At 41.0% G+C, this 24543-nt stretch overlaps 2 protein-coding genes across 2 annotated transcripts in view; both read left to right on the forward strand.

Annotated features, from left to right (window-relative positions):
• The window catches only part of RPL37 (ribosomal protein L37), a 334257-nt gene that overhangs the window by 130509 nt on the left and 179205 nt on the right, over positions 1 to 24543 (forward strand). The gene's annotated exons all lie outside the window — the stretch shown is intronic.
• The window catches only part of PLCXD3 (phosphatidylinositol specific phospholipase C X domain containing 3), a 75068-nt gene continuing 65326 nt past the window's right edge, over positions 14802 to 24543 (forward strand). Inside the window, exon 1 of the mRNA XM_062600031.1 lies at positions 14802 to 14904. Within this exon, the coding sequence (XP_062456015.1) occupies positions 14802 to 14904 (103 nt within the window). The remainder of the gene's footprint in view (positions 14905 to 24543) is intronic.

Below are 24543 nucleotides of genomic sequence, written 5' to 3' on the forward strand. Positions count from 1 at the left end.
GTTTGTAATACGGGCAAAATGCATGTTATCTATTATTTCAAGAAACTGAACACGTAGGGTCTGACACCTCCTGTTGACAGAGGAAGAGAGTTTGTCTGGCATCCTCTGAGCTGACCTTTCTGGTCCAACGCAGAGAAGGGGCCTAGGACTGCACTCTTTTCGTGGTCTCCTGTCTTCTCTTCTTGTGGCAAATTGTAGTTTTGTGGATCTGTGGAGAGAGAAGGAGTGTCCAGTGGATCTTAGGTTTGTTTCAGGAGTTCTGAGGAGGGGAGAGAAAAAGGGGAACGTGGAGAACGTGCACGTTTGGACTCAACGTCTATCACCTGCCGGCCCGCAGTCACTGTGCCTCTGCTCGGGGTCGCAGGACCAGCCCCGCACGTCAGATTTTCCACACAAATGGAAAACAGGTGTACCTGGGATCACCTCTGTTTTAGTCTTCTCAGATAACGGATTTACTTGTTTTTTTTTACCACTCATTCACAGGCACACGTTTACTCCTAGAACGGGGGTGTTACGGCAGAGTAGTGGTGAAAAAGAGATTGTCCTTGAAGGGATTTGCAATCTGCAGACCCACTGGCAGCTGGTTCCACCTCTGAATTTAATTAGTTTTACTAGACGTGATATAAGGCAGTGCTGAAATTGGTCTGTTATTATCCCATAGTCTGTCTGTTTCCCGGCGCAGGATTAAACGTACGCTGAAAACCTACGGGCAATGTCACCAGGGAGCTGGAAAACTCTGCGTTTGCAAACAAGCTAAAGGGTAAAATATTAAGACAAATATTTCTTCTCTAACGTTCGCTCTCACGGGCTGTTCTCTTTAACTAAAACAACAAACCCAAGTAAAAAGATGCCATTTAAGGAGACCTCGCCTGCCGGAGGCAGACCAGTGCACGCGAGGCGCAACGGCTGCTCAGGAGGAGACTGCTGAAAATCATGAAACATTTGCACTTCTAGCTCATACTTCGAGCACTCCTGTAAGGAAAAGGTATCAGAATCAAAAACGTCCAGGTGTCTTGCAACAGTATTTCACTCTTTCAAGCCTGAAAGCCAGAGAAAACATAAACTACACATGTTTATTTCCACTGAGATCCTTTCAGGTCTCATATAAAAATATACATACAAATAATCATAAATCGGTGAGCATTAAAGCAACTGAAAAGGGTTTGTATTTTCCATGGGTCTGGTTCTCTCTTTGTAGAGGTTTTATACGAGAAAAATTTATTCATTTTCACTTCAGTATTTGTACATAGATATGTAAGTATATATCTACAAGAAAGAGATTTAGATTTTTCCCTTCTCGGTGAGGATCTAAAGCACATTTAGCTATTTGCACAAGGAAAGAACAGCAGAATTTCCTTGTATTTTAAAAGGCAGCAGTGATCAGCTTCTCCTTTTCAGTACCTTGTGTCACTTGGTGCAAGAAGGCAGCTTGCCTCTCTGCAGATACCAAAACACAGGTGCGTGCTATAAAACTGAGTCAGACTTTGGATCCCAAATAAAAAAGATCTGTGATTCTTTTGATACTCTTAGGCAAGCAATTAGTCCTAAGATTTGGTGATACTGGTCACATGATTTAAGTTCTTTTTTAGCTCGTAAATGAAATTAAGCAGGTGTTTAACTCTTTTGCTGGGTTAGGCCAGGCAGGATTTACTGAATGGCTGAGGGATTGCTGTTTGAACCAAAATCTGTGTTTGATCATGTTTGGTTAAAGTCTGAAAGGGGAGAACAAGCCTGATTTTGGTATTTCTTTTTCTCTCAAAGATAAATTGTATTTTCTTTATAAACATTCAAAATTACAGTGAGCCTCAAGCTACAGAACCAGTGTCAATGGAAGTATGTATCTGGAGTTAGGTAACAATTTCTAAAAACTTTTGATCCAATATTTTGTATAAATCAATCTTGCACCACTGCAAGAGTTTACCACTCAGAGGAAAAAATGTCTTTCCATAGAATGCCTAATAGTCTTATTTTCTTTTTAAATAAGGAACAGCTTTCAGCAGGTGAGAATTTTGGCAGCTGATCATAAAAAGCTTTAAATGAGAGCTTTAGTAGAGAAACTCTACAAAAGATGACTTTCTAAATTGGCCAAAAATACAAGCTTAGGGGTGATGTACTAATAAATAGCAAGTGCTCTGCAATAAGATTTCACTGTTACATTTATCGAAGGATGAGATCCAGGGACATGCCAAAGAATATGTGGGAGGTGGAAGCCATTTATTGCAAATCTGTGTAAGTAAAAAAAAAAAAAAAAGAAAAAAAAATTCCAAAATCCAAGTGGTCTGGATGCTTTTGCTAGAAAGAGGCCAGGCACCTATTGTTTTATTTATTGTGGACAGAGGTCCTGGGAGCTGCTGTGAGGGTCGCGGTCCTGCTTCCACCTTCTCCATGGAGACCTTGGCAAAGCCCCTGCTGGCCCACCCTGGTGGGAGGTAGCCTCATCCAGGTCCCCAAGGAGCCTCGCTGCAGCAGGTAGACTTGTCCCACGTGTAAAATGTTGACACAAGCGAGTGCTTGCTTGCTTTGTGCAACCTGTAGGTGTTAGCTCTGCACCTGGAGAGGGCTTGCTCAAGGAAACTGATGCCTGAACAACAGGCATCATTTTCTTGTGAATCCTCAGCTTCTGAAGCAAATTTCACCTTAACTAAAGCAGTAATTCTTTTCAGGAAGATAGTGCTATCTGTCATAATTGCACTTGGCAAGCCTCAGTATGTCTGCAGTTGTTATTTTAAAAGCCAGTGTTTGCCAACATGTTAAAATCCAAGATGCAAGTATCTTTACTTCAAATAGTAAATAGTGGTGAAATGCCCTACGCTGAAGTTTTGCAAATTTTGGCAGCTATTTTAACAGTGAATAATTAATTATGTTATTCTTTGCAGTGCTACTGTTCTTTCCATGAGAATTACTGCTAAGACAGCTCAGGAGCAGAAGACACAGTGGTACCACTTTCAAAGCTAAGATAAAGCCTTGGAAACGTATTAACACAAATCTACATCTGTCATCTAAATGCGGATTGATTCAAAACAGATTATTCTTTATATAGGGAGCATTTGGCACACTAAACTGAGGTGTTTAGATTACTTGATTGGTTTCTATTTTTGTTACAACCTCATGTTTATTTAGTCTGGTCTCCTGTTTGATGCTAGGGATAGGTATTTGGTTTCCACCTTTTTTCTCAAATCCACCACACACTGCGTGCACAACAGTTGGCATTACTGTTCAGTTTGTTGCCTAGAGACAGCTGTCGGGATGCATGGTAGTATAAATCACACCTGACACTGTTGCTAAGGAAATAAGACCATCTCCTGCTTTTCCTTTAGGCCTTGTAATAAGAGACGCGAACAAAATAAGTGGTTTGTATTCAGGATATTTAAATATTGCTTTAATTTAACTGAAGTGAAAAAGAAACTACATAGGGTACATCTGTAGCAGCTTTCCCGGGGAACAAGCACTGCTTTTTCTTCCTTCCTAAGTGGCTATTGGAAGCACAGCATTACAGCTTGTTGTGTGATGGAGGAGAATAATTAGATGCAATTTGGATTTAGGGCATAACAACTCGGTAAACTTTTTGGAGGGCGTTTACAGAGTTGTGCCTGCTGTTCACCCTGATCTTTATGGTGTTTTGAAGAAAAAGAAGTATTTTTCTTAATAAAACCCTGACAATAAAAGTGAAAATTGGACTTGAGAAGTTACTTTTTCTATCAAGAAGACCATAAAAGAATTTAATTTGTCAGGTGAATTTATTTCTTCCCTGTATGTGAAGAACCAAAGAATGCACACTTAAGTTCTTGACAAAATACTAGATAGAGAGTTAGCTAGGTAAATAGATTAGGGGAGAAATGGAAAATCTGAGAACATACTTCTTGGACTTTCTCAGCTTTCCTTTAAGTTTCTTTCCCTAGAGGAAATTGCAGGGAGGCTGGTTGGAGGGATGGATCATCTATTGCTGCCACCAGTCTGTCAAGAAGCAGCAGGAAGGAGTCAGGCAGCTCCTGCTCCAGTCTGATTTATTCTTATCCCTTGGCTGAAAGCAGTGTGCCAAGAGCTCCTTTTTTATAAAAGCAACTTCACTATGTGCACAGTAACGTACACTTATTTTGCTCTTTTCTAAAATAAGACAGACTTCTTGAACAGCTTTCTTATCTTTTATCCTTTGCAAAACCCATGCAATCCCAAATGAGCATAGCATACCAAATCCTTGTGTTGCGTAGTGCTGGAAACAAAGTTCATCACTACAGGGAAACAAATCCTTGGAAATTTCTCTCTTGAGAGATTTTAAGATATTTAGAGATATCTAAACATTTAGGATCTATTACGAGTACTGTAGCTGATTTACAAGTCTCATAATTACTTATCATTTATTTATTTTGATTTATGCAAACAATAAATAAAGAAGCTACCTCTGTCCCTGGGCACTCCTCGTAGCTTCACAGTATCTTAATCCTCTGAAGCTTTAATGGACAAAACACCAGCAACATTTACTCCTACTTATTTTAAAGACCCCATTTTAAGCCCTTGACATTTATCCTCCTGAGGCTTTTTGCCCTCAAAATCAAGGGGAGGACGACAGGCTTTGCAGCCGTGTCCACAACGCCTTTCTTTGGGAGAAGCAGACACGGAGCGCGCGCCGTTCGTGCAGCCCCGCGGGGCCAACGCCGGGAGCCGCCGAGGCGAGCGGTGCAAGCGCCGGGTGAGTGGATTAAAGGAGAATTTGAAAGGAAGTGCTATACTTCTCCTTTCTCTTACCCTCTGATCTCTGATTGACACACGCAGTTTTAGTGAGACGTGTCCTGCCTTTTTGTGTTTATATTTTTTCATTTTCTTACGTGTAAATGCAATGCCAGAAGTTCCTTCTATATCTAACAAGACTTCCTTTTTTCAAGGACTAGATGTACAAAAAAAAGATATTCAGATTATTCCAATGTACTTTTATATGGATTTTTTCCCCCCTAAGATATTATTTCTTGGTCAGTAAAAGTTATCCACTGCTATCACACACCCAAAATCTGAAGTGCTTTGCTCTCGGATTTTTCTTTATAATTCTTCACTGTCCTGCAGCTCCTCTCTGCACAGCAGACAAGGTGGCATTTCAAACCAATCTCAGCTGAACTTTTCTAATTTACTGAAAGTTGCTGAGCTCCTCCTAGTAAAGAAAATTGCTAGAATAGTTTATAGCAAAAAGTATTGGAGTGGTGGCTGTCAGATATCTTCTTCAAGAACACCTGAAACCCCTCTAGCGTGAGCAGCACATCATTTCCTAGCCTGACTTCTAACTTCAAGTGAGTATGTTTGAAATACATTTCTCAAAATGACTTTTTTCTGGAGGTAGTAGGGTGTAAAAGTATTACTTTTGCACTCTGCATGCCCTTAGTTTGGGGAAATAAGGATGTCTTTCTCCACATAGACCAAGAAAATTTTCAGCCTGGGATCTCAAGTTTGTTTCCAGGGAAGAGGAATGATATAGGAGATGACATTTTTTTACCAGTATATATATATTTTTTTGCATTGAAAAAGTAGCTCAAGCTTTTCATTTTCTCTCTACAATAGAGCAGCAGTTTAGCCAACAGTGTGACTTGAAAAGAAGATGTTACACATTACAGTATTGTCATGTTCTAACTTGCTAAACTCTTAAGAAAATATGTTTTGAGAGCAGCTGATCCTGAGAAATAACTTGAAATATTGCTGAAAAGGATTGCTTTTCCCTATTGCCCTGAAAAAAATAATAAAAAGAGTGAGTTTCTTGAAAAAAACAGAACAAACAGAAGCGATTGCATTGTATGCTGAGTTCAGGAAGGCAAAAGAAATGAGCTGCTTAGAGCTGCATGAAACACCAACTCTATTTCTTTATAGGATTGACTCTCTGGAGTTGCAAAAAAACATTTTGAATTTGTACTCCAGTTGTGATGGGAGATCCTTCCTCCCTTAAAAAAAAAAAGAAAAAAAAAAAGAAAAAAAAAAGAAAAAAAAAGAAAAACAGATGATCTTGAATGCTCATACTGGGTGGCAAGTTCCTCCCCAATGAACCGGGAGAGTTAACCCCACCTCTCCTACCAATGACGGTGCTGACGAGATTTCTTTCTTCCCTGCTCCCATATATGATTTAGTCAATGACAAAAGATACCTCTGAAGAGAAGGTTTTGATTTGGTTATTACATGTTTTTTTCTTAACAGGCAGGAAAAATGCAACAAGCCTTTGGGTGTCAGGGAAGTGTAGCTAATCTTTCGTCCTAGACTCAGAAAAGCTCATGCTCAAATTCCCTTTACGCTTAAGTGCTTCACTGAATCGAGGCCTTATTCTGATTTTTAGCCTATTGCATCCAATGAAAAATATTTTAAAGTGGCTAAAGTGAGAAAACACTTTTGAAACACTGGCACACTGTGAGGAGCACGTTACCAAAGCTGCACTCCCCAGCCGTTCAGGGGACCTTGGAGACGTGCTGGCAGTATTGGGCCCTAGAAATAAAATTGGGGGGGGGGGTGATTCTTTGCTGAGGGCCACACCGAAAGCCAAGCCCCAGCATGTCCACAACAGCAGGACTTCAAGCAAAATGAGTTAATACATTTGATTTGCTGTAACTTGTTGGTTTATACTGCTTCCAGGTTTTGTGAGGAGAAGTCTCCTACGGCTTTTTTAACCCCAATCTTTTCCAAGGGAATTAGGGAAATATTGTATAGCCTAGCAGCTAAAATATGTGACTTATATTGCAAAAATAATGAGTTTTAATTCTAAGGGGATTGTACTTTTATTAGGGATTCCTCATATCTTTTATTCATTCCGTGTCATACAGATCATTACATTTTCAAACTTAATTATCTTTATAATCCAGAGCTGCGCTGCATTTAATGAAACTGTTTTTAACAACTTTTCTTTCTGGTAACAAGTCGTAATGTGAAGCAATTAGAGCCAGTCCTACAGGCAAAAAAATCTTTCGGAAACAGATGCTTTATTTCCTAACTTTAGTTAAAAATATTTATGGCCTTTTGGAATGGTTCATGAGCACGGTCAGGCGGCTAAGATGTTAGGTGCATAATTTAATCTGCCAGACAGGCTAAGGGCTAGGCAGCAATTCAAATCAGAGAAACAAGAGCTGAGCGTGCAGGCATCGGAGGAGGAGCTGTGTGGCGGAGGGACACGCTGCAACCGAAGGACAGGTGGGACAGCTCCTTCCCCCCATCGTCCCCGAGGACGGAGATCTTGGGACTGAGCTACGCCCTGCAGCCTGGCCTCTCCCACGCAGCCCGGGGACCCTCTCTGCTGCGCTCTCTGGCTGCCCTCGGTAGCCCTTGGAGGCTGGCCTCCCCCAAAGCGTACCTAAGGGATGCCGTGCGTCCCCTGTGGGCAAACTGGATTTATAGTCCAGCTTCTCTGAGCTTTGAGGTCTGCTCCTGTAGTCCCTCCTGGCCCCTAGCAGCATTTCAGGGTGCCATCTACTTAGTTGCTGACCACAACTGCCTGTTCCCAAATCTGTCTGGTTTTCCACCTCCCTTGGGGCCCAGCATCAGTCAGACTTGCATTTCTGCAAAGCTTTGCTTGAACCTCCCCTACATTTGGTCCTTTATTAGGCAGTACGAGAAGTCATGCTGTCAGCCAAATGTCATACCCTAACACCAAGATCATCATCAGATCCCTCGGTCTGGATCCAAAAGTTGCAAGCCCGTATTCGCTCTGTAGCTATCTGATTGTCCGCACGGCGTTGTATCAGTTGCTATCCTGTTGATCATTTTCTTGTGCATCTTAATGTCACACATTTATTCATGCAGAAGCCCACCTAGTGGGGATCTAGTTCTGCGTGCCATATTTGGTTGTTCCCGGTCTTCAGGGCCTCACTGTGCTGTATCCTTTCTAGGACTAATATAAGCCAGTTGCTTTCTTTAATTAGCCTGGGCTCAGGTGCCTGTTCAGTTTGACATGTTGAGGTCTCTATCACTTTATTACTTGGCTGCAAGCAATTAGCCAAGGGTGAAGCGTCGTGCAGGTTTCCAGGTAATGCAGTTGCCTTGGGCCCAGCTGTTAGTCACCCCGTGTTTGGCCGAGCCAGCTGTGCTCAGTGTTTTCCAAGCCTGCACAACACGGTATGACTTACAAAAGGGGCTTTTTCCCCGGTCTACAGCTCTCCTCCCTCTGCGGAGACGTGTGGAAGAACAAGGTGTTTAGGATCCTTGTGACTTGCAATTTGCCTACAGGATCTAAGATTCTTCGTAGTTCAGAAGCTACCTAAAACCCTGCTGTCTGCTCACGGGACGCGCTTGCCCACAGACGTCCCTGGAACCTGCCTGCCTGGGGAACTGCCGGGACGGTGGAGCCTGACACGCACTTGCTTGCGCGCTTTGCTGTGTTGATGCCACCTAGCCTTGCAGTGATCTGCAGGCATGCTGATACCACGAGGTAGCTGATCTGCAGGAATCAGCCTCGTATATCAACTTCCCCTGCTGCCTCAAGGGATTCTTTTTCTGTCTTTTTTTACCTCCTATTTTTTCCATTCTTTTCTTCTATCCCTCTTTCTCTCCCACCTCATTCTGTTAGGCTAGAAAAAATAAATATTTCTAGTTTCAGGTACATTTTTTTGTTGTTACACAGGACTTCATCTCTGAGCAACTACTGTAGCATTCCTTAACATTGCAAGGTGGAACGGGATTCACTACGGAAAAGGCTGACTTCTCAGACTTAATCACCTTTGTTCCTCTAGCATCTGTGCTTACCTCTTCCTCTGCAGAAGCCAGACTCATGGCCCATTTCTTTGGGGCTGAGATAGTGCTCTGCATCCTGCACTACCTGGCCTGAAAATCGCAAGGTGGAATGACTACGCCGCTCGTGCCAGTCGCAGGGTGGATGTAACCACACAGAAGCATTATCCCACCCGCCCAGCTTGCGCTGCAGCCCACGCGATGTGGCTAGCTTACCAATTCAAGTGTGTGCTAAAATCTCATTAGTCCCACTGACTATTTTCAGCACCTTTTGGGAGTGCTTCATTACCATGCAGATAGGAAGAGCCTGTCTGGAAAGCCTAACCCAAGATGCAGAAATGCATCTTTTATGAAACATCACTCCCATTGACAGGAGTTGAACTGACCATCGCTAATGCTCTGCAGCTCCTGTTGGAAAACTTCTGTATCATTCATCATACTCCTCAGAATCAAGGAGGTAAAAAATAGAAAAGACGTTTCACCTCTAAAGGCTTAGGTTGCAGGTACCGTAGATGCATCAACTATTTACATATCTGCTCTTCCCAACTGATACTAGTTCTTCACCCAGGGAATCCAAATACCACCAAATTCAGTGGAGTATTTTCATTATCCTCCCTGATTTTGAACTTTCCTCCAAAAGGCAGAGAAGTAGAAATATTTTGTTTATTATTGCTCAATATTAATTGCTTAGGAAGTCTTTTATTTGCTTTTATTATTTTCCTATTTGAGTTCCCACTTCCTGTAGCCTCTTTTAAATAATACTTACTAACAAAGAAGAATAGTTTGTCCAGTATTTGCTTTTTTAAAACTAATCTTACACCCAGGAAGTGTGAACTACATAACAGTGCACATGTACTGTTCAGTCACAGCCAAGATTAATTACAAGATGACATTCAGAGTATCTTGATGGTAATGGAAGAGACATAAAATATCAGTCACTTTCTATAGAATTTAATTTCTATACTTTAACCAAGAAAGAAATACTCTATTATTAGACTATCTATTTAGAAATAACATTTCTTTTTCCCTCAGTAGCTGAATACCCTGTCTAGTACACCTGAGCTATATCATAAACGGCTGCCATTTACAAACTGACTGCATCTTGTATCTTTGGTGATCCTCTGTAAAATCCTGCAAATACTAACCACTACTAATAATCTCATGAATTTCATTCCTGCTACCTTCATTGATTTTTCTGCACATAGATTTTTTTTCTACCACAATGCAATGACATAATAAATATTGTCAAATGAGCATCATTCGCTTTCTTGGCTTGGAACTGTCTTGCACTTTTAATAGCTTTTGCCCTGCCTTGAACATCCCCATTTTGTCTCTGCTAGGTACAACCTCCAAGGTAGGATCCCAGCATTCAGATAACCTGGATTCTTCTTCTTGTGTCTTCTTATAGTGTTTTCTATCATCATATATCTTTTTTAGTGAAGATTTTCAGTTTGACTGGCCAAAAAATTCTATTCACATAAAGGACTGGGTTTTTTTCGGTTTTGTGTTTTTTTTTTTTTTTTTTTTTTTTGGGGGGGGACAAAATTAAATAGAATCCATTGGAATATCTGACTGTCTTGAAAACTTCATTCTTTTTGTTGTTGGAAAACTTTAAAATTGTGAGGGGAGAGACAGGAGCAGAGACTGGTTTGGAGCTTTCAACTCCTTTTTTGGGAAAAAAAAAAAAAACTCCCCAGAAGTAGAGATTTTCCTATTCAAAAAGTCTTCTGGGACCACTTCAGTGCTTTTGGTTGGCTGCCTAGGTTACAGTCAGCACTGGAGCCTGCCTCTGCATTGCCTCTGATCACCCCACTGCTATTCTAAACAGTATAGTTCTTATTTTTGTACAAAACCAGCTTTTATTCTTGCTGAAATTGGTACGCGTGAATCACGTTTTCTCTGCTAGTTCTTTACCAAGCTAAACACGGGGCCATTCAGTAAGAGACACTTCTTCTTGGGAAAATGTACATGAGCTTTTATAGAAAATTTGGAAACACTATAAATGTTGTTTAGGAATAAAAAGCAATTTCTCTCCCAACCTTCCCCGCATCAAAGTTGTATCCTTTTATGTGATCTTATAAAATTGGCTAGAAAAGAGGGCTTTTCATATTCTGCCATCACTGCGCTCAGTAATTCTGTTACAGTCTGCAAAATAATTCCAACCTTACCAGCCTTGTTTGTTTTTAACCAGGTAAAGATGTAGCCACTGCTGCATTTTTAAACAAACATTTTAGATGCTGTAAGATGTGGGTGACATCTGAAGATTTTTCATTCCAAAATGCTTTGTACTTGTAGTAATTTTCTTGTTTCACATGGCCTTTCCTAAATACCAAATAGCTCAGAATGACAACCTTAGAAAAAAACCACTCCCTTACAGAAACCTTAGAAGCAATTTTCAGAGAGGAGTAGCTCCACTTGAGTACTGCATTCGTGTATTCATCTTTTAGTCCTGTTATTTCAGTTTTCTGAATTTTGATAACTATAACAAACTACCTTTCCATACATCTGAATTATTTTATTTTGTTTTAATATTGGATGTAGTAGGTATTTTGGATCTGATTTTTATTCACTTTAAGACATACGCACTTTGCTTGGGACCTCTGTATGTTATTGTAATATTGCAGAGGCTTCGTTTATAAAAAATGTGAGTATAAATTCCTATTAGATATTCACCCATATTCTGCACCCAGTGCAGAATAAATTACATTTTCTTTTGGTGGAAAGAAACACAGGTAATCTTCACGATAGAATGAGGAAAAGACTGTTTACCCTATTTTTACAAGGTTTCTTTGTGTTTATTCAGAAGTTTTGTAGGCTGTTTTGACAGCATGAGCACTGCCAAATACAGATTGCCTAATGAATGCAAGGAAAGATTGTCAAAGTAGCATGAAGAAGTAAGAAATGACAATAAAAAGACTTATCTCCTCTATTCATCTTTATGGTAACTTAAAAAATTACCTCTTTTCATTCAACCATTCTATTTTTTTTTTTTTTTTTGCCTTGTTAGGGCTACACGCACTTGTCTGACAGATGAAAAGGACTTATTACTCCTCTTAGCTATGAAGAATAACGAAGTTGTGAGAAACCTGGATTCACTGGGTTCTCAGGCAACAAGAAGATATTTGGGAACTCAGCTGCAAAAACAGCACGGACTTCGCTGCACAGATTTGACTGACGGCATCGTTTGAAGGTATAAGAGCCGCAAAGGTGGGATGGTAGCCAGGATTTGCTCTGGAAAACTTCTATTAATAGAAGCAGGCTGTAAGGGGGAGGAAAACACCGAACCTCAGAAGTCAAATCCACCAAAAACTTCAAATATACAAAACCTGTTAATTTGTTTTGTGATCAAAACCTCATTTTGAATTTATTAGCAAAGGATATAGAGTTCTTCTAAATTTAGAGGAAAAGATCCTGTTACTCCTTTGTTATTCACATGATTAAAATAGATGCCAAGGACATGTGAAAAGGCAAAGTATCTGACTGCTGAAAGGACAAAGTTTAATTGTGAATGTTTACCATTAAAATGCTATTTTTTTAGAGAATGAAAGTAGTGGAGAGCCTTTTTTTTATAATGAAATTATTTTTGAGTGCTGAATTTAGCTACTGGCTAAATTACTTTGTTTTTCTACTGAATGGGAGCAGCAGAAGCAGAGACATTGTCACTATTCATCAATGCAGTCACAGTCCCAGACCGGAGAGAACACAATATGCGATAAACAGATAGTATGATTTCTATTTTCCTTCTCATCTTGCCATCTTCAGTGAGCTCAACAGAGTCGTCATTAAAAGAGCAAGGGTGGAATTTTTCAACATCTTGGCACTGCCTTTCATTTTCATTGTATCTGGTCCCTCTCAAGTTTTTAAAGTATTGGATACCTGGAATCTGCTTCCTTTGGTACCTCGGGTGTGCTGTGTGCAGGGATTGCAGTAATGTAACTTCCTCTCTCTAAATAGTGGCAAAGGCCTGTGCGGATGCTCTGGCTCTGATTTACAGGCTACCATTGCTTCCATCAGTCAAAATCAGTTCAATGGTGGGTTTAAGCTACACCAAAATCATTTCCTTCACAATCAGAGATGAATTTGCTCTGGCTCTTATTAAACTCTTCACAAGCTGAAATGTGGACAATTCCTTATTCTGAAATTTAAAACCAGCGAAAAGCCATCTTTTTATTTTAAGTCAAACTTTGATGTAAATGTTTCTTTAAGCTGGTAGAGGAATGTTTCCTTCTTTCGGTCCCATGTAAGCTTCCTCTCTTATCCCACTTCCTTCCAAATTATTGAAGCCTACTTTCCTAGAAGTTAGTGTATTAGAAACAGAGGGAAACGTCCTCAAACATGCTTAGTGTGAGACATCTTAGAGGGGACTGGCTTTCAAAAAGTAGAGTAACCATGCTTGAAAATTGAGGTTGCTAAGAAATCTTACTTTGGACATCAAAAAATTAGGAGATACAAAAGCTCTGATTACTTTTGGAAGCAAAGGCCAACTTTCTACCTAGCACCAAGAGGGACATCTACAGTTCTGCAGTAAAGCAGAAAGCATTACTGAGACCTGAAATAGCATCAGATAGTTCTAGCATTATTGTATAAAATATATATAAATATGACAGGGTTTTGCATGTATTTGCTTTATTTTTGCTCTGGGTTATACCTGAAGCCTCCTGGCTTTAGAAACTGAGAGAGATCAACACTAGTATTAATAACATGCCTAACCTTTCAAAAAACGGTATACAATACTTTCATGTCACAAAAGACAGAATGCTTAGTGCAGCGGGATAAAAATTCACCAGTGCTTTTCCAGGTTACCAGGGGAACCCGTTAATAACTTCTTTGACACTTAAAATGATGTGACCCCATCTTGATAATAAAAGCTTTACTCCTTACTTCAACACTCTTTGGAAATCTCTAATCTTTTGGCTACAATTTCTTTTTGTCCTCTGAAGACCACGGGAAGTGATATCTTCCATCTTCAGGTCATTACTGGGTTTTATGTCTTTACATCCATTATGTGGACTTCTGTTTTTTGTGTGTTTGTGTTTTTTTTAATACTTGCTAGTATCAGTGCTTTTGGAAAGGATGGATTTGCATGCTAACAGGCAGGAAGCTAACACTGGAAATGTTATACCAGTCTGACAGTTTGTTCACTCTTCCTCCTTTTTCATGTACTACCCAACTCAAATTAAACATCTCTCCTGAGGTCAACCATCTGTTCGTATTTCTCCATTCAAATTCCACCTTAAGAGCTATTTCTATTGCAATAAATGAGTCAGCACGTTTCCTTTATTTAAATATCTTAAAAATACTTAGTCATTTTCCAAGAAATTCCTCCTTTATGTGTGGGAGGAATTGGGAAGAATTTGTGGGAAGAGCTTGTCTTTTTACTTGCTCTGGAAATTCACGCTGAAAGAGGGAAAAAAATGTTAGCAAGTGTTCCCTGCGTTTTTATTTTTAAAAAGTCAGCTATTACAGAAAACGTTGAGTAAGAATAAAAACTAAAAGACCAGAGTCCGCTCTTCCAGGAATTCAAAGTGAACTTACAATTGATATCGTGTGGCTCTTCCCAGGCATTGGTTGTGATAGCTGTGTCAAATAAACTTCTCTAAAAGCCAGAAAAGAACCTATTACAAAAAAAAAAAAAAAAAAAAAAAAAAAAAAAAAAAAAAAAAAGAAAAAGAAAGAAAGAAAGAAAGAAAAAAGAAACGAGAAAAGGTCCCAGTGAATTCTGAAGACGAGTTGTTACAGCCTTTCACGACAGCTTGCAGGGGCAGGACCACAACCGCTTGGTTGACGCCGGCATTTGCAGCGCAGCCGGCCGGGCCGGGCCGGGCCGGGCCGGGCCGGGCCAGGCCAGCGGGCGCGGTTACGCGCCCCGCGGAGCCGCCGCCTGCCCGAGCCCGGCGCGCCCGCGGCCGCCGGGAACTTTGCAAACTTGGGTGCCGGCGCGCGGCAGCCCCGCGGGGGCGGCGGCGGGGGCCGCGGGGCGGCGGCGGGGCGCGGGGCGGCGCGGGCCGTGCGCGCCCTCCCGCGGGGCGGCGGGGCGGCGCCGGGCGGGCGGGGCGGCGCCGGGCGGCGGCGGCGGCGGCGGCGGGAGAGCGGCTGTGCGCGGCGGCGGCGGCGGCGGCATGGCTTCGTCGCAAGGGAAGAGCGAGCTGCGGTTCGCCGACTGGATGGCAGCTCTGCCCGACAGCATCCGCAGCGCCCCGCTCACCAACCTGGCCATCCCAGGTAGGGCCAGCGCGGCCGCCCCCTCCCCGCCTCCGCACCGCTCCGCTCCCCGCTCCGCGGCGGAGACACCGGCCCGGCCCGGCACGGCCCGGCCGAGCGCTGCCGGCCGCGCCGGGGCCGCCGCCCGCTCCGCGCCAACAGGTGGGTCGGGCCCCGACGGCGGCGGCGGCGGCGGCGCGGGACCGCGGTGAGGGGCGGCGGCGGGCGCTGCCCCGCCGGGAGCCCCGCGCCGTCCCGCTGCCGCTCGCCGCTGTGCGCTGCCGCCCCGCTCCCGGCCCGGCGGGGCCCCCTGCCCGGCGGGGCCCGCGGGCGGGCGAGCGTCTGGGGCGCACAGGAAGGGGGGCTGCAGCCCGCCCGGCGGTGGGAACTGTAGCGGCAGGCTGGGCTCGTTCGCTGAGGAAAGTAACGTGTTGGTGTGCCGCTTCCCTGTGTAATAAGCCATCTCCTGGACCAGGAGTGAGAGCAGAATGCCGTCTAGTCTGTATTTCTGCATCAACTTCTGTCATAAGGTTTGGAAATCTCAGCTCTGTACTCTGTGGGAAAATCAGGGAAGGATGCCGGGCGGTCCGCTTTCAGGAGGGCGAACGGAGCATGCCGGTGCGAGACTTCGTGCCGTACAGCATTTAGAAAACGTACTGTCTCAGCAGGAGTTAGAATAAGGAATGACAGCTCGCAGTACGCTGACGTACGATTAGCTGGTTAATTGTTCTTTCCTGGACTTTCTTTTCTCAGTAAGGTATTTATAACTGTACACTTAAGCAAAATATGTGTTAAAATTAAAATGTTAAATGGTTTGGCTGGTCCCTGGGTTGAGGAGGTCACCTTGCTTTTCAAGCCCTCTTTTACAGCCTGCTCTTCCCTCTTACGTGCCTAACAGGAATGCTTCAGAGATACTGAATCTGTAACATCTCTTAGGCTCCTTATGAGAAATGTTCATTCCCTGCAAGTTTGGTATGGCAGCTGCTAGTGTTAAAACAATTATTATAACACTAATTAAGGCTATTTTTAATTTTATATAATCACAGCTACTATTTGCTAGCATGCGTCTTCTGTATCTTTTTTGTTTAAACGTAGGTGTGCCCTTCTTAAAGAATTTATTCATCTCTTTCATAGTCCCTTACTGTCTTCACAATGTGATATGGCTAATATTTTTCCTTGCTACATTGTTCTTTTTGCTATTAATTGAATATGCTGTATATAAAGTGGATATATTGCATATAAAATGGTGTTTCTCCAAGGCGTAGGAATCCGTAAGAGATTGTTAGATCAAACCATGCTGGGGCTTTAAAAACCTTTTGATGTTGATAACTTTTCCTTAACCCACAAGATGTATAATGTTCTTATAGAATGCTGCCTGTGATGAGAAATGACTCTATTTGCAATACATTTGGGCTTTTACAAGTTAAATTTATTGTTTTAGAGAGATTTTATTGGGTTTGAGGAGATTATCATCGAACTTGCGTGCATTTGAAAGCCAGTAATTGCCTTCTGATATGCGTCAGAGTTAAGGGGCTTCTTGACTGATGTCACCAGCATCTTAAGACTGCATCTATCTCAGCAAAATCTCTCAGTTATTTTTCTTCTCATAGCTTTTCCTGTAAAATAAGTGGCTGTTTTCACGATGGACTTCAGAGCTTTCATACAACTCGGGCAGTAACAATATAAGCTTTCCCACTTTATTTGCATGTCTAAACTGTTTTAAAAACTAGCCTGCTGTAGACTGTAATAGCCAGTTAGTCCCGGTATAGCATTAAACACTGGGCCAATTCTGCAGCCTTTAGGGAAGGAAAAGCCCCCTTATGTTATAAGAAGAGTTTTGCTCATGTAAGAGCGATGTGCACAGTCCTGTTTTCTGTGAAATCAGCAGCAAAACTTCTCTGATTCCAGTGGCATAGCATTGAGACCTTTGAAATTTGTCCTCCTGTCAGTAGGAATTATCATAAACCCTGTTTACTTGCCTATCTCTCTTTTAAAATGCCTGCTTTGGCAAATAGAGCTTTATTGAGGGGGAATGTATTCTGTGTAAACGTGTCCATTAGGAAGCCTGGCACACAGGCTGCGGCGTATTTCTTTCCGTGGCATTTGGGTATCAATGCAGTTAAAGTAGTACTATCTTCTCAATTTATTATCATATTCAACATGTAACATGGTAAGGCACAGCGTTAGTATGAGGGCAAGCACTGACTTACATGGTCTCTTCTTTCAAAAAGAAATAACCTTTCAGGCGTTTGTAACGTTTCTTTGTAGATTTTTTTTCCCCCCTGGCGGTCCACGTGTGCACGTAGATGCTATGTGTGCGTAGGAGCTTTTAACACAAGTCCTGCTAGCCAAGAAGTTAACGTAAGGAATGTGTAGAATCAGAAACCGCTTGTGTCAGAGCTCTGTAACTTGTGTAGTTTTAACTGGTTTGGAAACTAACATTTAATGTCTTCATAGAGTTGCTGATATACCCCGTAAATAGCATTTTCTTTGCATTTACTTATTTATTTTGGGTAACCAAAAAGTTAAGTGTTTTTTTATTCTTTCCAACAGGGCATAAACTTGCAACAGCTGGAGTAGCCGGAGTACTGATTTTGAACTTAATTCGCCAAAAGTAGAATAGAACATAGTTCAGGAGCTTGAATAACTTTCACAGCACTAATGTTGAGGAAAACAAACCAGCTTGAAAATGCGATAATGATTTTTCCAAATGGATACCTCAACACTGATCCAATACAGAGGACACTGTGGTGTATTTGAGAAAAAAATGTTGTTTTCTATTAGAAAATATTAGTGTGTTTCTCCCTGTTTAGAAGGAATGCTTAGAACTGGGATGATACATTGTATTTCCACAGACATACCTATAATTTTAGCTGTTGAAAGAGAAATACAAGAAAAAGTATGCAGTCATGCATTTAAACAATACAATTTAAGGTAGTGTTGATATTACAGTTAATAATGTGTGATCCCACATCACGTGGGATTTTTTTGGTCAGTTGTTAACCTAGAGCAGGCACAAATTTATGTTACTTTTCAGCACTTAGGTTTCTATGTGCCAGACTTTGTCAGTATCCTAGTGAATTCATCCACTCATTTCATCCTCAGTAATTGTAGCCAAGTATTCTTGATTTCCTAAAATCAGAGATCCAGTATCTGAGGCAGAGATCTCCAATATAACTTCCCTCAGTTTTGTCAGTAAGAAACTTTTCCATCTAGATTTGTTCCAAATATATGAGAATGATTCCTTATATCATGATGTTTTTGTGTTTTGTGCTGTTTGTATCTCTTTTCTCCTGCATTGTAAATGACAGATTTTCCTCAAGTGGAGGGGAAGTTTCCTCAGTGGAAATTCATGAATGTACAGTATTTAGAAACAAAATAATCTGTGAACTACCAGAAAATAATACCATGCATGTTTAGTCTTCCATTGCTATGACAAAGCAGATATTCTTTTGATTTCTGCCCAAGGTCTATGTCTCCTAGTGTTTGTCTTTTGCGTTAAAAGATCTGTCTGGATAAAAGCACAAGTCCAGTGGAAGTGTGGGTTTTTTTTTCTTTTTTTGAGGAAGGAGAGTTCTTTTGATAGATGAGAAATTTTAATTTTTAACTTTGTTGAATCCTCTGGCTTTTTGGCTAGAATAAATTTTTTTCCATAGCTAATGCAGGTTTATATAACTGAAATTATGTGTCCCCAAATTGGTGATAGGAGGTATAATATAGAGTCCATTTATTCTGATCTGTTAATGAACCCTTCTTATCTGAGTGGAGGATATGAACTATGTGCGATGCTGTAAAATAAAGTAGACCTCAGTAGACAGGATTTCCTTGTGAGCTGATCCACTTACTGATCAATTATCTTATTGATAATCTGTAAATATATGTCTGATTTTATGAATCTGCGTTTTTATATAAATAATTTATATAAAAAACATTTGTATATGTATAATATATTTTACATTTTTCCCTGATGCTATTTCTAATATTCCAACCCCCCAGAGAGGTGGAAGAATAAGAATAATTTATGATGGAAGAATAATTTCTTCCTCCCTAAGGAACTAATCTTTCCACCAAGATCTTATGCTACCGTAAGATCTGCCAAAGGAGTGATTTTGGTGCGTACTAGGGGCATGTCTGTAGTTCCCGTAGTGTAGGTAATATCTTCTGAATGAATTTGAGACACAAAATATTCTTTATGTGAATCGTTTTGAGAGCAGAGACTCTCCTGGGCTTTGCTTCATCTCAGACTTTTGTTCTTTCTTTGAGCAGATGAAGCTTTTGCCATCAGCACATGTGCTCTTATCACCTGAGGTTTCACTGTAAGCAGTACAATTCTGAGTGAAAATTATTTTTGTGGCGACAGCAACTTGGCAGCCCTGTTTGCTTAATGTAGTTCCTTATGAGGAGTGCATTGGATCTCACTAACTTCTTTTGGCACTCAGATGGGATTTTTTTTTCTACCTTGACCTATAATGTCCTTTGTCCATCTGCCAGAAAGCAATTACTTAGACAAAGCGGAGCTAAAGTTAGCTCGGTTTAAATGAGAAGGAGCTGTTGGCAGGTGGAATTTGTTTTATGCTACCTAGATTTAGGAAGAGACTCTGAGATCTGAAGTTTCTATTTCCCACTCTCCTACCATCATCGTGCTTGGAAAAGAAAAAAACAGGACCTTGTAGAGAATAGGCTTACAAAAAGGGAGGATCAAATGTCAAAGATTTTTTAGTAGATGTATGATGGTACCTGGAAGCTTGAGAAAACCATTTATGTTGCTGTCACTGGAATATTGTAGCTATTCTGTGAATGTCAGTGCTGCTGAGGTAGCGTAACAGATCTGTTTCAAAGGATATTTTAAATTCCTGTCTTCTATTGTAGTATCTTGCAGATGTTCAAGTGATTACTTCTTGGGCAGGCATTTCTCATTCGCAGCCCCACGGGGAAATTCTTTCATCTTAAACATAGCTAAAATTGCTTCCTTGTCAGGTCCCATACACAACATTTTCACTGTTTGAGAAGCTCTTTAATTCTGCGCTTGACTCGCCAGTAAACATGGATGTTCTTAGGATGAAGTGTAATCGTATGCAGGGAGCACCTGCGTCCTGTTTCATCCTTCAGTGTCCACTAGTGGTCAACAGAGAACCTCCGCTTTCAACTTATTTATGAGCTTATAGTGCAGGTTGCCCATTTAGCTTTTGGCCTACAGGTAAATGCTTGGAAGAGCTGTTTCTTTTTCCAGTGCACCTTATTTCAGTGTTTTGTTCCACCAGAAATAAGTACTTTTTGCCTTGTTTTCAGGTGAGAAAATGAATGAGGATCTTTAACTGACTCTCAAGACTCCCCATTTTTTTTCCCTTTAGTAACTCTGTTTTTTCTGTTGTGATGAGCTTCTCTTTACATCAACTTTATCCATAAAACAGCCTCTAAGCAGCCCATGCTGATGTGTTATTTCCAACACTCTCAGAAGTACTTGTCTGTGATTTAATTTCCTGTGGCATTCACCATTAATTTCTCCTGTCATGGCATGTTTTGGGTGATGAATCTATCTAGTTCCTCATTGTCTTAAAAATCCAGCAAATCAGGCCCTTCAGTTAGTTGCCCATTTTCTACCAGAGCTGATTTGAGGCCACTCCCGCTTGGTTTCCCAAAGGAGCGATGTATTTACTGCCCCGGTCTCCGTCCACCCTCTCCTGTGTGGCTCAGCTCCAGGAGAGCTGGCGCCTCCTCTGACCCTGCCTGGCGTCCTGCTGTGCTCGCACGCAGGTGGAGAAGGGCAATTGGCTTCATTGCCATCTGGAGTTATTCCTTTCTCTCCACCTCATTGACTTCCTGTTTCATTTAATCCCTTGCTTGAGAACGTTTTTGCTGTTCTGTCCATATATCCAACCTGTCCTTACTTCGAATACATGTTAACGCAACAAATGAATTATGGTAACTTTCTGTAGTTTTTACAATAGTGCGACTTGTACTGTGTCTTTTATACAAAATGATCATTGCTTTGCAAGTGTTCAGGTACACTAAAACTTAATGAGCAAGTAACTAAAAGTATGTATGCAAAGCAGACAAAATTATGAAACTACAACTGTAAATATTCATAGAGGGCTTTCTGTATTTGAAGGAAAAAGCAATCTTTTCTACTGCCTAGCACAGAAAAGATTAAAATTTTAGCTACTTAATTAGATTTTATTACATATATTTAGTAAATATTTTTCAGATTTAGCAGACAGACTTGTGTCTAACAAATCTGCTCTTCAAAGAGCAGCCGGTTCAGTGGTAATAACCTTGAAGCCCATCCTGTCCTTTCTTCTAAGGAGCTGCAAGTTGTAGGGGGCTCCATTTGTGAACAGATTTGCTTGTGCGGTGCTTAGCGTGAAGTCCGTGGGACACTGCAAAGAATATAATTTGGAAGAAAGATGAATTTTATTCTAAACTTTCCCAAGGTTGAAGGATTTTTCATTTGACCTTGATTTCATCTGATCTTTTTTGACGTTTCAATGGCTGTACAGCAGCAACTAATAAGTATATTGAAATACTGAAATGTTAGGGATAAATCAGTGTAAACAAATGCAATGAAACACTCATCTTCCTTCTTCAATCAGCCAGTCAGAAATTGGAATCAGTGACAATTTCCCCTGGGGTGTTTCACTGATGAATAGTTTGTGTGTGCAAGAAACCTGTATTGGTGCTGTGTATTTTTCCACAACTAGACAACTTGAGGTCATATTCCATATCTTTATAGTAAACATTCAATTTACTTTTTGGATGTGCATAGGTGGCAAAATAATACTTTGTGGTACCTAGTGGCTGGATAATGTGCATTTTTTTTTCCTACTGTTGGCTGTATGGAAGGATAGCTAAACAACAACAATATCAAATTGAAGTTTACAATAGCCTTAACAGTCCCTCCTTAAATAACTGTCATCTGCCTGAAATGCTTGAGGCAAAGCTGAGTATGTTTTCCCCCTAATAAAACTGTGTCTAACAGATAACGGGGGCCTGAATGCTGAAGGGTGCTGAGCGCTGTCAGTGCCCATGGATGCTGGGGAGCTCGCTGTTTCATCAGGTCAGGTATCCTACAAGAGTCTCTATTATCTAATACTCCTGCAATGTAGCAGAATGTCATAACCGCTTAAAAGTTGTTTTACTCAGTGCGAAATGGAATCTATTTTATTTTCTTCTTTTAGAAGCCTGGATTCTATCTTTTTCTGTCTAGATTAAAACCATCTCATGGTTTTCATCATGATCTAATTTAAAACAAATCACTGGGACAGTTTTCCGATTCGTTGCCACCCTTTTAAATGTGTCTATTCGTATCAAATAATGCTTAATCTTTGCTTCATCTAATCTTTTATCTGTTTAGCTCATGTACCTCATGGTTAAATGCTGCAGCTTAGCATTTGAACTGTGAAATAAAATGTTTCCAGTAGTAGCTGGAAGAGGGGAGAAGGAGAGGGAACTGAAAGCAGGTTTCCTTTGCGGTGGTTGCAGACTTAGCTCCACTCTGCGTGTGATGCTTAGTAGGGTGTTTCGGGTGATTGGAGATGTATGGAATGCGGTGCTGCTACAAAGGCAAAAGCAGGAGGTTTATGGGATTGTAAGTTTTTCCCATAACTTAAAAAAGCCAAGAGAAAGTGCACTGAAGTAGCCTGACCTTTAAATAAAGTCAATAGCACGATTTTACAAAACAAAGTGTGGTGGGGTGAAAAGCATACTTTCTAGGTTACACTGTTGTCCTGTTATTATCTGTGATGTATTAATGTTTTAGTAGAAGATTGTTTTCTAAATCTTATTAAACATTTGGCATGTGACTTTATTTTGGCAGCCGTGCAGCTTGGTTTTATAACTACAAATGGTTACTAAACCGGGATTTAAGTGAGAGTAGGAGAAATGTTTACTTACATGAATTATATGTACTGCTATGAAATCAAACTTCGATTAATGTGTCTCAAAGTGTTTTAATTTGTTCTTTTTGGTAAATGCTTTTGTTAAAAGTTTGGATTATGCAAAAAACAAGCTTCAGACTAATTTGGATGTTCACATTAAAGCCAAGTGACGTGCTTGTATGTCTTCTGAACTCAGTTATGACTGGAGTTGTCTTCTGATGTTTGTCACTCTGGTGCCTGAAATGAAAGGCCAGAAAAGAAATGCAGTGTTTCAGATATTTTTATTTTTTTGGAAGATGCTATGTGATTTTAAAGTTGTTAGAAGTCTCAAGATTTGTAAATATGCCTAAGCCAGTCTCAAGAAGATACCTGGTACTAGGGCTGGACTCATCTCAAGAGACCTTGGGTATGAGGTGCATGCCATGGGTTGCAGAACAATTCACAGACCTGTAAAGCATGCAACAGTTCTTTGGGATAAAGGCTATTATTATTATTAAACTACAAAGGCATCTATTTGAGAGAGATTATCCAAGCTTTTCGTGAAGTGCCACTGTCTAGCCATGTGAATGCCATTCGGAAATTGTTTTGTTAGTAGAGGAAAATTTGATGGAGTATTTACTGCTTCTAGCTGCTAACACAGGAATTCCAAAGTGTTTGCTATTTTAGGGTTCCTTATTTCTTCCTGTTGAAGCCCTTACATTTTTCAAGAGTAGTTGTTCCAGTCATGCAGATCTTGGTCACAAACACTGACCGTCTTAGAAGCTGTACAAGCCAAGAGAATGGAGTTCCACGTATAGCCCATGTGCAGATGCCTGTTTCCATCATATGATCTAAAAAGTGAGCCTTTGCGTTGTCTCCTTCAGACCTGAGGTGTCAGCTTTGACTTCTCAAAATTGATTTATCTGTGCACAACACTCCATCAGGAAATCACTTTGAAGTTAGTGCAGAAGGCAGCTGCCTGTTGCTTTTTTCATGTCTAGAAAGAAATGGAAAATTATGCTGGAGCTCTGCGTTGCACAGCACTTGGAGTGAATCATTAGTTGATGCACTGGAGTGAGCCAGAGCTGGATGAAGCTAGTTTTGAACAGAAATTCTTTTGTCAACCCCAACCACAGAAAGAGGAGAGGGATATTGAATGGAAGTTCTCCTGGAAGCAAAGATGTAGCTCAGCTGGATTTTAGTTGGAGGACATTAAATGGCAGATGCTATGATTTGTTTGTGTCCATCTCCATCTAGCCAAGTAAAAAAGTGGTTTCTGGGAGTTGCTTGATGGATCTCCAGGACCTCTTCTCTGCAGATGCACACTCTGCAGATTCACTGTGCTTGCTGCTGGTGTCTGACTAGCCTCAAAGTACAACCTTGGACTCAGAATATCTTTTTGGTCAACCAGCTGCACCTTTAAATTCAGGACTGTTTAGGCTGTGTATGTGTGTGTGAATCCAAAACTGGATTTTTTTTTTATATACATATATATATATGTATAAATATATAAAGTATATAAATATATATACTTCTGCTATTTGGTATGGTGCTCTAACCATATCCAAGGTCGAAATGGAGGCTTTCCCAATGGCATGGGGATGCTCAGTTTGATGAACTTTAATCTACAAAGCACTGCTCAGCTGGGGTTCTGGCTTTCTCTGCTTATGATGCAAAATTGACAGCCTTTACTCTTTCTAGTGGGAGAGGTTGTTCTCAAATAAGACCTGTTTGGGGTGGGAACAGGCAACACAGGTATTTTGATCTCCTAGTCATGCTTCAAGGCTTATCTAGTTGTGCAGGCTTT

This window comes from Rhea pennata, chromosome Z (genome assembly GCF_028389875.1).
Source record: "Rhea pennata isolate bPtePen1 chromosome Z, bPtePen1.pri, whole genome shotgun sequence".
Taxonomy (NCBI): domain Eukaryota; kingdom Metazoa; phylum Chordata; class Aves; order Rheiformes; family Rheidae; genus Rhea; species Rhea pennata.